The following is a 16,419-nucleotide window of genomic DNA, read 5'->3' as shown; positions in this document are numbered from 1 at the left end:
GGGAGCTGTATTCCATGTACTTTCACACGGCGAGCATAGAGGGATTAATGGGACACAGTCCTGCTTCCCTGACAAAGGTACCCTTATTCCTCCCCCACTGGAATCAAGTGTCGCTCCAGAGAATCAGCCACATACATGCTCCTTTCAGCACTCGGCGGAGGTGCTGTCCTTGAATTACTCGCCGATAATGAAAAATGACGTTTGGTTCTGACACTGAAGTGATATTTATAGGTTTATGTCTCGCTCCCAGTGTAACTATACTCTGGGAACAGCCAAGTAGTTTAACCTCCAACGTTGATTCAGGACACCACGGGAGCGGGCTGTCCTGTGTTCCACCTGCTCCTTCCAAAGCCATAAACAACCCCGCAAATCTGCCCCCCTCTCCTTCCTCCTGTGTGTTAAGATAGATAGCGCCTATGCAATGTTTCCCTGTAACTTGATCGCCACTTTTGCACCACTAGTCCTCGAGGGGTGAAAAATTGCTGTTGGTATCTAGTTGATTCACAGGATGGCTACTGAAAATGGCAATACCATTTACTGTTTAGAAATCCCAAGGACAGCATACAGCGACTTTCTAGTTATTTAGGTTTAGCTTTACCAAGGTGCAGTGAAAAGCTTTGCATGCTATCCAATTAAATTAGATAATACAATACATGAAGCCTTTTGGAATCAGTCTGAAGAAGGGTGCACGTCACAGTGGCGCAGTGGAAGAGTTGCTGCCACACAGTGCCGAGGTTTGATCCTGCTGTCTGGATTGAGTTTGTACGTTCTCCATGTGACTGTGTGGGTTTTCTCCGGATGCTCCGGTTTCCTCCCACACTCCAAAGATGTGCAGGTCAGTAGGTCAATTCTTCTGGGAGGAAAACGGAGCGCCCAAAGAAAACCCACGTGGTCACGGGGAGAATGTAGAAACTCCCTGCAGAGAGCACAAATAGTCAGGATCGAACTGAGGCTGCAAGTCTACTGTGCAGCCCAGAAGCATATGGAAGGGCTGCTCAGAAGTCTGATATTAGAGGGGAAGAAGCTGCTCGTGAGTCTGGCGGTGCGCGCTTTCAAGCTTCTGTTGATATCAATGTTTGGATGATCCCAGCTTGGACCTAATTTGAAGGAGATGTAGGGTTTCAGTTATCTGGTTTTAACTGATCAAAAATGAACACCGTCATGGGTGGGTGCCAAGAAAGTGCTGCCAGGGGTGGTGGTGGAGGTGGATACGATAGGGGTATTTAAGTAGCTTTTAGATAGACACATGGATATGCAGCGGGTGGAGGAGTCGGATCACACAAAGGCAGAGAGATTAGTTTAACTTGGCATCATATTCAGCATGGACATTGCGGGCTGAAGAGCCTGTTCTGTAATGTACTGTTCTATGTCCTACCTGTAAAGTTGATCTTTTATTATTCACGCTGTGTTTGCGTGTGTGTGTATAGGCATACATGCACACAAGTGTAAGGTGCATGTAGATATGCCTGTGTTTAGTTTATTATTATTATCATGTGTACCAAGGTGCAGTGAAAAGCTTTTTTGTTGCGTGCTAAACAATGAGCAGAAAGCCTATACATGATTACAATCGAGCCATCCACAGTGTATCGATACAGGATACAGGGAATAATGTTTAGTGCAAGATAAAGTCCAGTAAACTCTGATGAAAGATAGTCCAAGGGTCTGCAATGAGGTAGATGGTAGGTCAGGACTGCTCTCTGGTTGGTGATAGGATGGTTCATTTGCCTGATAGCAGCTGGGTATAAATTGTCCCTGAATCTAGAGGTGTGCGTTTTCAAATGTCTGCACCTCTTGCCTGATGGGATAGGGGAGAAGAGGTTGTGACCAGGTCCTTGATTATGCTGGTGGCCTTGCTAAGGCAGCATGACATGTGGATGGAGTAAATGGAGGGGAGGTTGGCTTGTGTGATAGTCTGGGCTGCGTCCACAACTTTCTGCCATTTTGTGTGTCTTGGATACATGTGGGGTGTAGCCTGTGTGCCACTGTACGTGTGCGGGGAACTAGACATGCAGAGTATTGATTGTGTTTGTGTGTTTGCCTGTGAATGTCTATATTCATCTATTTTTCGGTGTGTGCACATAAAGACATTAGTACATATACGTATATGTACATATTTACATGGGTAGGTTTGTGCATGTATAAAAGTGCATGTATATGCATGCAGTTGTAGGAGTGTGTGTGCGTTCATTCATGCTTGGGTGATTGTGTGTCTCCGTGTATGCGTACATGTGTATATCTGTTTGCATGCGTGCACCTGTTTCTTTGCGTGTGTATGTGTGTATATGTGCGTGTGTGCTTGCATGTGTGTGCGTGTGTTCGTAAGTTCCCTTTGCACGTGATTTGATTGCACTTACCTTGAACAAAACTAATGTAAAACGCCACAGGTTTTGGAGCAAACATTGCATCAAGATAAACACATAAGCAAAGACGGTAATCAAAATACACGGGTGATTCACAAAAATCCCACACGCCATCCATAGTGACCCCTTGAAAGAGTTCTCTTCCCCATCGCTGTCCTCCTAACCTGACCCCCAATTAAAATTTTCTTCAAAGCACTAATGTCGTTATTTTGTAACCTGTTGCATCCAATTAAACTTTCCTTTCATCTACCACGTTGAGATGAGAGCCCAGCCATTACATCACACTGTCTGGGATTTTAATTCTCATTCCGTATGAAGAAAGAAAGAAAAACCACAACAGTTCCCCCTTTTCAAAGCCGAGTATCTAATGATGGAAATATTGTGTGCAAGGCAGACATCGGCCTTTCATTCCGGCATCTCGGCAATGATTAAGCGCCGGCCATTTAGAAAATTCTATAGCGGCGGAACCGTTCTCAGAAAACAGCGCTGCGCCGTAATTAAATTAAAACATGGGAGGGGAGCTCCCACTGCTACCGATCCCACTGAAGCCCAGGTCTGCCTGCCAAGCTGTCGCGGGCAATTCTGCGGCAGACACAAGTGATGGGAGAGAACAAGGAGAGGAGGACATAAAAAGAAAACTCACTTCAAAGGCGAGTGACTCATTAGTCGGTCCGGATGAGTGCAAACTCTCTGGCCTGTTGAACGAGCGCTGGTAGTCAAAGTGGGCTCCCCCAAAGACAAACGAGCCCGGCCAGTCGACGGTCCAGTCTCCGGTCAGGTGGTATTTACCTGTCAGATCACGCACGGCCAGGTAACTGGTGGAGATCTCCAACTCGTGCACATGAATATTGCGAGCTCCCGCTGGGACCGTGACTACTGCGTAGTATTCTGTTTCAAATAAAGACAGAGGAACAGCCATAACGCGCGGTGGGAGGAAGGGAGATAGGCCGCAAGGGTTCATTGATAAAGACGTTAGACAGAGAGGGGCGGCGCAGGTGGTAGCGTTGCTGCCTCACAGCGCCAGAGACCCGGGTTCGATCCTGACCTCGGGCGCTGTCTGTGTGGAGTTTGCACCTTCCCCTTGTGACCGTGAGGGTTTTCTCCGGTTTCCTCCCACATCCGAAAGACGTGAGTGTTTGCAGGTTAATTGGCCTCTGTTAAAGTTGTAACTTTAGTGTGTCGGTTAGTGGTAGCACGTGGCATATTTAGTGGGAATGTGCTGAGAGAATTTTAATAATATTATTGGTATAAATGGGTTGTGGATGGTGTTTCCGTACTTATGACATTAAAAAAAGCTAATTTCCGGCGCATTTAAGAAACAGGTATTGAATTTTTGTTAAAAGTGGCAATGGTTCTTTATTGTCACGTGTGTAAACGCTCAGAGAAATTATTTCCTTACATGCATTCCAGTAGAGTATTGCAATACCTAGGCACAATCCCCAACTAGCAAAGTGTACAGAAATAGTCCACACAGCCCGCATGCAAGAGGAGCCAGCTTTGGCGCCATTTTCCAAAGTCCAGTCAATCTTTAGGAAGGACTCTATGGAATCCTGTATAGAATGCTGTGCACAATTGAGGCACTGCTCTGCAATACTGGCAGGTTAAACAGAATGATACCTGAGTCAAATGAGTTGAATTGTAAGCACATTCGTAAGTTATAGGAGCAGAATTAGGCTATTCGGCCCAATTCCCATTGTGGATGTAGGACTTTGTCTATGGAACTAATGTGCTGCAATGCTGAGAACTATATTCTGTACTTTGTATCTCCTTTACTCCATGTATTGTATTTGAGTTTGACTTGATTGTATTTATGTACAGCGTTATCTGATCTGATTGCGTAGCATGCAAAGCAAAGCTTTTCACTGTACCTCAGTACACGTGCCAATAATAAATCTAAACCTAAAATCACTATGTGAAGGTGTAAGTCACTGCTCCAGGTCTGTTTCAGATATTCTTACCATTCGCCCGATGCTGCTGAAGATATTGTCCTTGAAAGAACTTGCAGGTTGAATTGTCCCCGTTGCAAACTCCGCAAGCATCCACCGTAGCCTTAGACCCCAGCACACGGTCACACCCCACTGCCTGAAGGAACATTTCACCAATAATCGTTAAAATGGTTACCTTCATAGTTACCGTTACAGATGTCAGAGTTTAGAAACATAGACACATAGAAAATAGGTGCAGGAGTAGGCCATTCAGCCCTTCGAGCCTGCACCGCCATTCAATATGATCATGGCTGATCATCCAACTCAGTATCCCATACCTGCCTTCTCTCCATACCCCCTGATCCCTTTAGCCACAAGGGCCACATCTAACTCCCTCTTAAATATAGCCAATGAACTGGCCTCAACTACCTTCTGTGGCAGAGAATTCCACAGATTCACCACTCTCTGTGTAAAACATGGTTTTCTCATCTCGGTCCTAAAAGACTTCCCTCTTATCCTTAAACTGTGACCCCTTGTTCTGGACTTCCCCAACATCGGGAATAATCTTCCTGCAGGTTATGGGGAGCAGGAGGAATAATGGGGTCAGGAGGGAGAGATAGATCAGCCATGATTGAATGGCAGAGTAGATTTGATGGGCCGAATGGCCGAATTCTACTATCATATGATGTATTCAAGAGAGAGTTTTATATACAGCTCTTAGGGCTAACAGAATCAAGGGATATGGGGAGAAAGCAGGAATGGGGTACTGATTTTGGATGATCAGCCATGATCATATTGAATGGTGGCGCAGGCTCGAAGGGCCGAATGGCCTACTCCTGCACCTATTTTCTATGTTTCTATGACCTTTTATGACCTTCATGCAGAATGAGAAATGAATGAGCGAGGTGGGCCATCGAAAATGGAGGGGGATCTAACGGTGAAGCGCCAAGAACAAAGGGGGAGCCAGTAGGGGGGCCCCCGCCTGGCACCACGTGCGGTGCCAGGCCAGGTTCGCTGCTGCGAGAAGATAAGACTGTTCGATGAACTTCTAATAACTTTGTCAGAGCCGGAAACAGGGCAACTCTTGTGCACTGCGTTGGTGAGGTCCGCTGTGTGATTTTTAACAGATTGTCAGCAAAAACAAAGATTTTCACTGTACCTAGGTACACATGACAATAAAAGTATTATTAAATCATTGAACCTGGGGACACTCCATTTTGTCTTACTTCATGGAAAATATGGAAATAAGGAAGCTTATCTCAAAATAAATAGGAGACAAAAGAAACTGCAGAGATGTTGCATGAAGCACAGAGTGCTAGAGTATCTCAACGGGTCAGGCAGTCTCTCTGGAGGACATGGACAGTTTACGTTTCAGGTCATCTTTATTTCTACAGACTTATTAGATTGAAGACCTTTTCAGAATAAAGAAACACAAGCAAGAAGGGATCTCTTCTTGTGATAATTTTTTGAATTTCCTTCTGCATATAAATATATCTTTGAATATATTTGGGATGGAAGGACAGATGAACGATAGGTGAGTCAAAGGTTAAGGAGAGCAGGAAAGAATGTGAGGCTAAGGGGAGAATCCAATCACCAATGCCTTACTGAATGAAGGAAAATGGGCCCCAATGAGATCCATTTGCCCGGTCCATCATAGGTACTGATCTCCCCACCATTAAAAGTGTCTATAGAGGGCGTTGCCTCAAGAAGGCAGCCAACATCGTAAAAGACCCATAAGACGCTGGCCATGCTCTCATTTCACTTCTACCATCGGGAAGAAGCCACAGGATTCCAAAAACTATGACCACTAGGTCCAATAATAGCTTCTTCCCAACAACCATCAGGCTCTTGTATACTATTTGTCAAGCTGGAAAGGGTGCAGAGAAGATTTAGGAAGATGTTGCCAGGACTCAAGGGGCTGAGCTATAGGGAGCGGTTGAGTAATCGAGGACTCGATGCAACCTCAGAGTGCAGGAGGATGAAGGGTGATTTTACAGAGATATACAAAATCGTGAGAGGAATAGATCAGGGAGATGCACAGAGGCTCTTGCCCAGAGTAGGGGCATTGAGAACCAGAGGACATAGGTTTAAGGTGAGGGGTAACTTTTTCACCCAAATGGCGGTGAGTGTATGGAATGAGCTGCCAGAGGAGGTAGTTGAGGCAGGTACTGTTGCGACGTTTATGAAACATTTGAACAGGTACATGGATAGGATAGGTTTAGAGGGATATGGGCCAAACACAGGCAGGTGGGATTTTTGTCTATGGGACATGTTCGTCAGTGTGGGCAAGTTGGGCTGAAGGGCCTCTTTCCGCTCTTTATGACTATGACTACGCAACATTAACCTCAGCACAATCAATGTCTATGGACTGTCTTTGGTTGCACTAGACATTTGTTTTTTTCCGCATTAGTGTTATGGCTATTAACTTCTTATATTATTGACTCAGTACTTTACCTCACAAATGCCGTCAATGCAGACGTCAAATCTGTTCTCAACGCAACGGGTCCCATCCTTCACCTTGTTGGACATGGCGAAGAAGAAGTCAAAATCTTCAGCAATGCAATACAACTTGCAAATATCTTGATCTGCGGGTACAAAATGATGGAACTACGTCACTTAAAACCACACAATCGAATGGCTGGCAGTGGCCAGAATGATACAGCCATCAACAGTTTGAAGAAGGGTTTCGACCCGAAAAGTCACCCATTCCTTGTCTCTAGAGATACTGTCTCTCCCGCTGAGTTCCTCCAGCATTTTGTGTCTATCTTAATACATGGCTGATGATTATCAGATGGTGACAGGATGAGACAAAAGGCAGAGTCATTAGTCTCTAGATTCATGTCAGTTTGATCCACAGGCTAATCCCGCAGGCACTTCTGATAAGACATGTTTAAACAGCAGTAAATAATGGTTAGATGCCATCAGTGAAAGTTCTCCAGCAATGGAAACCCAGTAACCAGGACTAATTGAGAACAGATACTTTGCAGCCATGAAATCTCTACTTCAGAAAACCTCTCAGTATTAATTCCTCTGGGACCTCAGAATGTGATGGGTATATGGAACGAACGGCCAAAGGAGGTAGTTGAGGCAGGTGCTAAAACAACATTTAAAAGAAATGGACGCAAAGTGCAGGAGTAATTCAGCGGGTTGGGCTGCATTTCTGGAGAACATGGATAGGTCACCTAACCATGTTCTCCAGAGATGCTGCCCGACCTGCTGAGTTACTCCACCACTTGTGTCCTTTGTGTAAACCAGCATCTTCTTCAGTCTGAATAAGGGTCCCGACCCGAAGCGTCACCTATCCACGTTCTCCAGAGATGCTGCCTGTGCAACTGTTACTTGAGCACTTTGTGTCCTTTTGTTTGAACGAGTATCTGCAGTTCCTTGTTACAACATGTAAAATACATTTTTTAAAAGATGAATAGGAAATTCCAGCAAATGGGACTCGTTTAGATGGGCCATCTTGTTTGGCAGGGACAAATTGGGCCGAAATGTCTGCTTCCATTCTGTAGGATTCCTAGCCTGCTCAACGTCTCCATATAGCTCAGGCCCTCGAGTCCTAGCAACATCCTTGCAAATCTTCTCTGCATGCATTCCAGCTTAACAACATCTTTCCGATAAAAGGGTGACCAAAACTGAGCACGTAGGTGCTGTTTTTCCATATAGGTCAACTCATAAGATAAAACCCTGCATCAGTTTGTTTCCAATTATGAACTGCCTGTAGCTGGCGACCCTTCTCATGGTGACGCCCCATCCACACCATGGGAGGTATCTCGGGCTTCCTGTGGTGACCCAACATCTCAAGGTCACGGCCCGGCCAAGTCCACCTTATCTCCATGAGACTCAAGGTTCCTCACCCCTCGTGTGCTGACAACCTACTAGCTTTCTGTGTTCTGTAATGTGTGAAACAAGACAGCCAATTTGTGCACAGCAAGATCCCATTAACAGCAATGCTCCATCGACCAGAAAATCTGCTTTAGTGATGACGATCGTAGGTGTAAATCTTGGCTGGCCCATTGGGGTGGAACTCACTTTGAAATAGTGCCAAACCATCTCCGAGTCCAACTGAGAACGAGGAAAATCAAACCAAACAAGCAAATAAAAATTGGACGCAGAGCTAAGTGATTGAAAAGGTGTTCCACAGGAAGTCTCAGCAAAGGTCTGAAGAAGGGTCTCAACCCGAAACGTCACCCATTCCTTCTCCCAGAGATGCTGCCTGTCCCGCTGAGTTACTCCAGCTTTTTGTGTCTATCTTCGGTTTGGAGGGGAACACATTTCAAGCCTGTACAATTGAGTTTAATGATGGGATTGACATGGGCGCCACAGTGGCACAGCAGTAGATAGAAATGCTGCCTTACAGTGCCAGAGACCTTGGTTCGATCCCGACTGCGGGTGCTGTCTGTACAGGATACATTCTCCATCTGACCATATTCCAAAGACGTACAGGTTTGTAGGTGAAATGGCTTCTGTAAAACTGTAAATTGTCCCTAATGTGTAGTATAGTGCTAGTGTACGGGGATATCGCTGGTCGACGCAGACTCGGTGGACAAAAGCCCTGTTTCCACGCAGTTTCCATGTCCAAAAGAATATTTTACCAGGTTTTGTTTAGAGATACAGCCCTTTGACCTGCCAAGTCCACGCAGACCCATTTACACTAGTTCTGCGTCCTACACACTAGGGACAATTTACAGAAGCCAATTAACCTACCAACCTGTTTGGAATGTGGGGAGGAAACCGGAGCACCCGTAGAAAGCCCACACGGTCACAGGGAGAACGTACAAACTCCCTACAGACAACAGCCATAGTCAGGGACATATGACAATAAAACACTCTTCACTCTATCTTAATGGTCTGCACTCAAAATATTTACCATCAACCTTTGTGTACGGTTTCCACTTGTAGTACCAACCCCTGAAGGGCTTGCTGTTGTACTCGGCGCACTGCTGAGCTCGAAACACAACGCGGTTGCCATGGCAAGCCTGGATGTTGCACATCTGATAGATCCTGGTGGAGCCAAGACAGAACTTGCCACCGTACTGAGGCCTGAGGAGAAGAAAGAGGATGTGCCTGAGAACATCCTAAACACACGGACCACATAACTAAACTAAGAACCAGCTGAGCGACCTCTGTACTTCTCCTTTGCATGATCAATTCTCAACCTCACCATGCTTTCTGTCTCTTCACCACTTAGTTGGCTCATAAGATTTAATTGAGCTTTAGAGACTATAGCACTGGAAACAGGCCCTTCGGCCCATCGTGTCCGTTCCGACCACAATCACCCCGTACATTATCCTACACACTCAGGACAATTTACAATTTTACCCAAGCCATTTGACCATTGCCAGCTTTGCTAACAGTGACTTGGAGCACGGGAATTTAATTTAGTTTAGAGATACAGCGCGGAAATAGGCCCTACCGCCCACAGTAACCCACCAACCAGCGAACCGTACACTAGCACTATCCTACACACTCGGGACAATTTACAATGGTACTGAAGCCAATTAACCTACAAACCTATCCATCTTGGGAGGATAGTGTTAGTGTGCAGGGATCGCTGGTCGTCGCAGACTCGGTGGGCCGAAGGGCCTGTTTCCATACTGTGTCTCTAAACTAAACTAATTTGCAGTCGCGATCAAAGAGGACCAGGGGATTTCTCCCTAGTTTTGTGTCCAACATTACCAAACACAGACCAGCTGATCCTCATGTTGTGGGTACCAGATTCAGCGGTTTTATTCATCCACCGAATATGGGTCCTGCTTCACTAAAAGGTTAGGAGGGCCAGGTCACATAGTCTACTTGCACAACACCAGACTCCCAAAACCGACCCTCTATTGGAGAATGGCGTGCAGTTCTGGTTGCCCCATTACAGGAAGGATGTGGAGGCTTTGGAGAGGGTGTAGAGGATGCCTGGATTAAGGGGCAATGGCTACAAGGAGAGGTTGGACATACATGGATTTTTTTCCTCTGGAACACTGGATGTTACGGGGAGCCCTGAGAGAAAGGTATGAAATGATGACAAAATGAGAGGCATAGATAGAGTAGACGGTCAGAATCTTTTTCCCAGGCTGGAAAAATTAAACACTAGAGGGCATAGCATTAACGTATGAGGGGCAACGTTTGAAGGAGGTGTGTGGGGCAAGTTTTTTTTCTCAGAGGGTAGTGGGTGCCTGGAATATGCTGCTAGGTGTGGTGGTTGAAGTAGATATGTTAGTGGCGTTTAGACTTTACTTTAGATTTCGTTAGTTGGTTTCGTTTATTGTTACGTGTAGCATAGTACAGTGAAAAGCTTCTGTTGCATGCTAACCAGTCTGCGGAAAAACAATACACGATTAAAATCAATACATCCACAGTGTACAGATACATGATATATACTTTAGAGATACAGTGCAAAACAGGCCCTTCAGCTATAGTCTGCAACGCCCAGCGATCCCTTCAGAGTCTGCGACGACCAGCGATCACCCCGTACACAAGCATTTTCTTACACACAATTTACAATTTTACTGAAGCCAATTAACCTACAAACCTGTACGTCTTTGAAGTGTGGGAGGAAACCGGAGCACCCGGAGAAAACCGACGTGGTCACAAGGAGAACATACAAAGTCCGTACAGTTAGCATCTATAGTCAGGATCGAATCCAGGGGTCTCTGGCATTGTATAAGGCAGCAACTCTACGGCTACACCACTGTGCCGCCCCTACGACTTTTGGATAAGCACATGGATATGCAGGGAATGGAGGGATATGGGTTCTCAGCATTGTAGCATATGAGTTCCATTGTCAGTCCACCGTCCGCAATGGTGTAGAGGAGAATTGGTCCTTACCCTAGCTTATAGGAGAAATTGTGGAAGGTTGTGCTGGGGCTATGGACAACACCATATTGAAGATCGTGGAAAAAGTACCTTAATGTGGATGGAGATGGTAAAATATTTCCCCCTGTGCCATCCAAGGAAATATATGAGTATCAAACACTGGAGTCAATTTGTTCCAGAAACCCTTTGAATTCTCCCCTTTACAAAGAACTATTTCCAAAATATATGACTTATATGAGCTTCTCTCACACAGCGGCCGATCTCCCCAGGGGCGAATCTCAAATCACTCTCTCAGATTGACTGAACAGATTTTATGATTAGCCGGTTGGCAGTTTTCCAGCTGCTCGAATACAGCTGTGCAGGAAGCCTGCATTAACCACTGGGCCCAACCACAGAGGTTAATCTGGAGTGAAGCTCAGGATAGACACTAAATGCTGGAGCCGCTCAGCGGGACAGGCAGCATCTCTGGAGAGAAGGGCTGGGTGATGTTTCGTGTCGAGACCCTTCTTCAGGCTGGGATGAATGGGCAGGAAGCATGGTGTGGTTGAGAGACGAGGGCGGCACAGCGCCTTGCAGCACCAGAGACCCGGGTTCGATCCTGGCTGATCAGTACTGAGAAAACCCATGCGGTCAGACCTCCGACAATGTACTGAGTGGATCCAAAGTTACAGTATTGCCAAAGCACCCACTTTCACATGGAGAGATCGTCGCTTCATAATAAACATCCAAAGCCTACACTGAGAAAAGATCAAGTCCTGCAGGTACTATCGCAACGTTTAAGAAATAATTGCAACGTTGTCGGCATCAAAATATGCGACACTTGTGGACTGACTAGATGATGATGATATTTTATTGTCATTTGCACCAAGGTACAGTGAAATTCTTTGCTTTTGCATACAAAGTACACAAAAGAGTCGCCACAAAGTCACCGACAAGGTTACAAAAAGTACTTATCCCTTCTTCGTTCCCCCCACCACACCAGTTCTCCCTTTGCTCTTGGCGTGATAACTGAAGATCTTGGAGAAAACCCACCCACTCACGGGGAGAACGTACAAACTCCGTACAGACAGCACCCGTAGCCGGGATCTAACCCGGGACTCTGGCACTGAAAGCACTGTAAGGCAGCAACTCTGCCGCTTTTAATCTAACATTGTGTGTCTATCCAAGGTAATTAGTTTAGTTTAGTTTATTATCATAGCACCAACTGGGGAGCATTGAAGACCTCATTGAAGACCCTCAGACTATCTTTAATCAAACTTTACTGGACTTTATCTTGCACTAAACAATATTACTCCCTTTATCCTGTATCTGTACACTGTGGACAGCCTGATTGGAATCATGTATCGTCTCTCTGCTGACTGGATAGCACGCAACAAAAAGCTATTCACTGTACCTCGGTGCACTGGACAATAAACTTAACTAACTATTGTCATGAGTACCAAAGTACAGTGAAAGGTTTTTTGTTGCGTGCTATCCGGTCAATGAAAAGACTATACATGACCACAATCAAGCTGCCCACAGTGTACAGATACAGGATGAAGGGTATAATGTTTAGTGCAAGGTCAAGTCCAGTAAAGTCTGATTAAAGATAGTTCGAAATTCTCCAATGGGGTAGATGGGAGGTTGGGAGTCAGGACCACTCTCCAGTTGGTGAGAGGACAGTTCAGTTCCCTGATAACAGCTGGGTGGAATTATTTAAGATTATCCCAGCGGTGACCTAATCAATATTTATCTTGGAAACAAGATCACCAAAGCAGATTATCTGGCCATCATTACATTGGTCTTTCTGGGACTGCACTATTATTGATTGTTTTTTGTATGTATGTATGTATATGTGTGTGTGTGTATGTGTGTATATATATATATATATATATATATATATATATATACATACACACGCACACACACAAACACACACATATATATGTGTTTGTGTGTGTGCGTGTGTGTGTGCACTTGTGAGTATGTGTATATACAGTATACACATTAAACTTTTTTTCTCTCTCATTTATTATAGTGTTTACAGTGTACTATGTTTATATATTCGGTTGTGCTGCAGCAAGTAAGAATTTTGTTGTTCTATCTGGGATAAATGACAATAAAACACTCTTGACTCTAGACTTGCTGTGTACTAATTGGCCACTCGACATTACAATGGCAATGGTTTCTAATTTGGTTCAGTTGGCTGTAAAGTGCTTTGAGACATCCTGAGTACACCATGGGACCAATGTCTCTGCTTTACATAGAATGCGTGGTATTTTGTACGGTCTGATGGTCAATTGATCAACGGGCAATGGTTGCATGTCTCCGTGAGGTGAGATTATACCTGACAATGTTCATTGCCTTGTTGCACTCGTTGGCAACAGATCAATTCACATGTTCCTTTGCTCTGCAAGGAACCCTGATGTGGGAAAATTATTTGGAAACAGATTAACCTTTCACATACAGGCTTTTGCATGCAGTTCTAGTCGCCCCATTACATGAAGAATGTGGAGGCTTCGCTAAGGGCGCAGTAGAGGTTTAGTTTAGTTTAGGAAGGAAATGCAGATGTTGCTTTATACCGAGGATAGGCACAAAATGCTGGAGTAACTCAGCGGGTCCAGCAGCATCTCTGGAGGAAAGGGTGATGCTTCGGGTTGAGACCCTTCTTTAGTTTAGTTTAGGTGTTTAGTTTAGTTTAGTTTAATTTTGCCTATTGTCACATGTACTGAGTTTCAATGAAAAGCTTTTTGTTGCGTGCTGAGTAGTCAGTGGAAAGTCTTTACATGACACTCGAGCCATCCGCAGTGTACAGATAAATGATAAAGGGAATAATGTTTAGTGCAAGATAAATTCCAGTAATGTCCAATTAAAGATAGTCCAAGGGTCTTCAATGAGGTAGATAGTAGTTCAGGACCGCACTCTCGTTGTTGGTAGAATGGTTCAGTTTACCAGAATGCTTCCCGGATTGGAGGCTGTTAGATGCAAGGTGGGGTCAGAAAAGCATGAGGAACTTCAGAAGCTAATTTATTTTATAAAACACAAACTGATGGAGTAACTCAGTGGACCAGGCAGCACCTCTGGAGAACATGGGTAGGTGACCTTTTGGGTTGGGTCTGATGAAGGGAGAGACATCACCCTCAGACGGTAATTGGATGGAGAATGCTTACCGGATGCCAGGACAAAATGATTGAAAAGATATACATACTATTCCTGCATGGGCGTACTGTGAATATCTTAGCAAACGACCCTGATGTGAACTTAACTCTTGCCTAGCCAACACTCATGTCTGGGAGGGGGGTTAGATAGGCAGCTGGTTGGAAGAAATGTCAAAAAAGATAAAGAAAGGAAGGTGTGAGAGAGGTTTGAAGAGCTGTGGATTGTAAAGCCAGAGGGAGGGTGGGTGGGTAGAGGGGAGAAGTAGGTGGGGCATACGGAAGCTCAGGGGGGTGCGGAGGAAAGAAGGGGAGATAGACATATGGATATGTGGGGAATATAGAGATATGGATTACAGGGCAGACAGATGGGCAGCACAGTAGCACAGCCGTAGAGTTGCTGTCTTACAGCACCAGACACCCAGGTTCGATCCTGACTACGGGTGCTGTCAGTACAGAGTTTGTACATTCTCCCTGTGACCGGGTGGGTTTTCTCCAGGTGCTCCAGTTTCCTCCCAAACTCCGAAGACGTACAGGTTTGTAGTATAATTGCCTTTGGTAAAAAAATTGTCCCTAGTGCATAGGATAGTGCTGGTGCATGGAGTGATCGCTGGTCGGTGTGGACTCGGTGGGCCGAAGGGCCTGTTTCTGCACTGTATCTCTAAAGTTTAAAGATGAGATTAGTTTAAGTTGGCATCATATTCGGCACAGACGTTGTGGGCGGCAGGGCTTGCTCCTGTGTGTACTATTCTATGTTCCCTTAATCCGTGCCCTTTGTTAATTGTTTTTCTCCAAGAATTAAGAAGGAAAGAAACAGGCGGGAGCCTGCAGGGATTTCCCACATTCAGTGAGATTACAGTTATCTACACTGTCCTCCATTGACATCCTTTTATTCTACATAATTCCACACAGTTATGGTAATCAATCATTCATGTGTGGAAAACATTAATTATCCCAGTTTCCTACAAGTACAAACTCCTAGATTTCCATACCTCTTCCATTCCGATGCTGCTTTTGAAGAGCCCTGTCCTAAGTTTGAATCATGTCCATTTATACACCCACCAGTACCTTTCCATCAACTCTAACTAACACCTCAAACAAACCACACCTCGATTTCCCACCCCCACTGCGTTCAACTGCCATATTGTGTTGGGTAATAACAGTGCTGCATATGTATTATCACTGACAGATTTCTCAGTGTTGGGGACAGGGCCTAACATGCAACATTTTATTCAGGACAAAACTGCTATCAAGCAGTTGTCAATTGCATACCAGCTGTAGCTGGGTCTTGCCTGGGCTAACAGTGTATTCATCATTTTCATCTCCCAAGTACACTATTCAATCAATTAACTTGCAGACTTACACAATAATCCTTCCATTTTGGCAACTGCAGCTTAGTAATCAGTGCTGGCAACTTATCTGTGTCCTTAAAAAAGTGTTTAGTACAGTTTAGTTTAGAGATACAACACGGAAACAGGCCCTTCGGCCTACCAGGTCTGTTAGACCTGGTAGGCCGAACAGTCTCCTACTCACTAACAGTAACAGTCTCCTACTCACTAGGGTCAACTTTTACAATTTTATCAAGCCAATTAACCGACAGCCCTGTACGTATTTCGAGTGCGGTAGGAAACCAAAGCACCCAGAGAAAACCCAAGCAGTCACGGGCAGAACGTATAAACTCCGTACAGACAGAACCCATAGTCGGGATTGAACCTGGGTCACTGGCGCTGCAAGGCAGCAACTCTGTCGCTGCACCACCATGCTGCCGTGTTGTAGTACTGGATACTAGAGTAGTTTAGTTTAGATTATTATTGTCACATGCATCGAGGTACAGGGAAAAGCATTTTTGTTGCAAGCTGTCCAGTCAACGAAAAGACAATACATGATTACAATCAATTCATCCACAGTTCCAGATACAGAGCTGAGACAAGCCGCAAAGAGGTGCCAGAGTGTCTGGAGCTTAGATACAATTTGCAAGGAATATTGTTTAGCACAAGATAAAGCCCAGTAAAGGCCAATTAAAGATAGGCTAAGTGTCTCCAATTAGGTAGATAGTAGTGTAGGAAGAAGGGATTGCAGATGCTGGTTTATACCGAAGGTAGACACAAATGCTGGAGTAACTAAGCGGAACAGGCAGCATCTCTGGAGAGAAGGAATGGGTGACGTTTCAGGTCAAGACCCTTCTTTAGACCT

At 45.1% G+C, this 16,419-nt stretch overlaps 1 protein-coding gene across 2 annotated transcripts in view; it reads right to left on the bottom strand.

Moving 5' to 3' along the window:
- The window catches only part of adamts18 (ADAM metallopeptidase with thrombospondin type 1 motif 18), a 175,649-nt gene that overhangs the window by 41,752 nt on the left and 117,478 nt on the right, over positions 1-16,419 (bottom strand). For both annotated transcript variants that reach the window (XM_033035863.1, XM_033035864.1), the window contains 4 exons: positions 9,156-9,328; positions 6,740-6,870; positions 4,319-4,442; positions 3,004-3,248 (listed from right to left, as the gene is read on the bottom strand). In XM_033035863.1, coding sequence (XP_032891754.1) covers positions 3,004-3,248; positions 4,319-4,442; positions 6,740-6,870; positions 9,156-9,328 — 673 coding nt within the window. The remainder of the gene's footprint in view (positions 1-3,003; positions 3,249-4,318; positions 4,443-6,739; positions 6,871-9,155; positions 9,329-16,419) is intronic.

Source organism: Amblyraja radiata, chromosome 17 (genome assembly GCF_010909765.2).
Source record: "Amblyraja radiata isolate CabotCenter1 chromosome 17, sAmbRad1.1.pri, whole genome shotgun sequence".
NCBI lineage: Eukaryota > Metazoa > Chordata > Chondrichthyes > Rajiformes > Rajidae > Amblyraja > Amblyraja radiata.
This window is presented reverse-complemented; position numbering and strand designations above follow the sequence as displayed.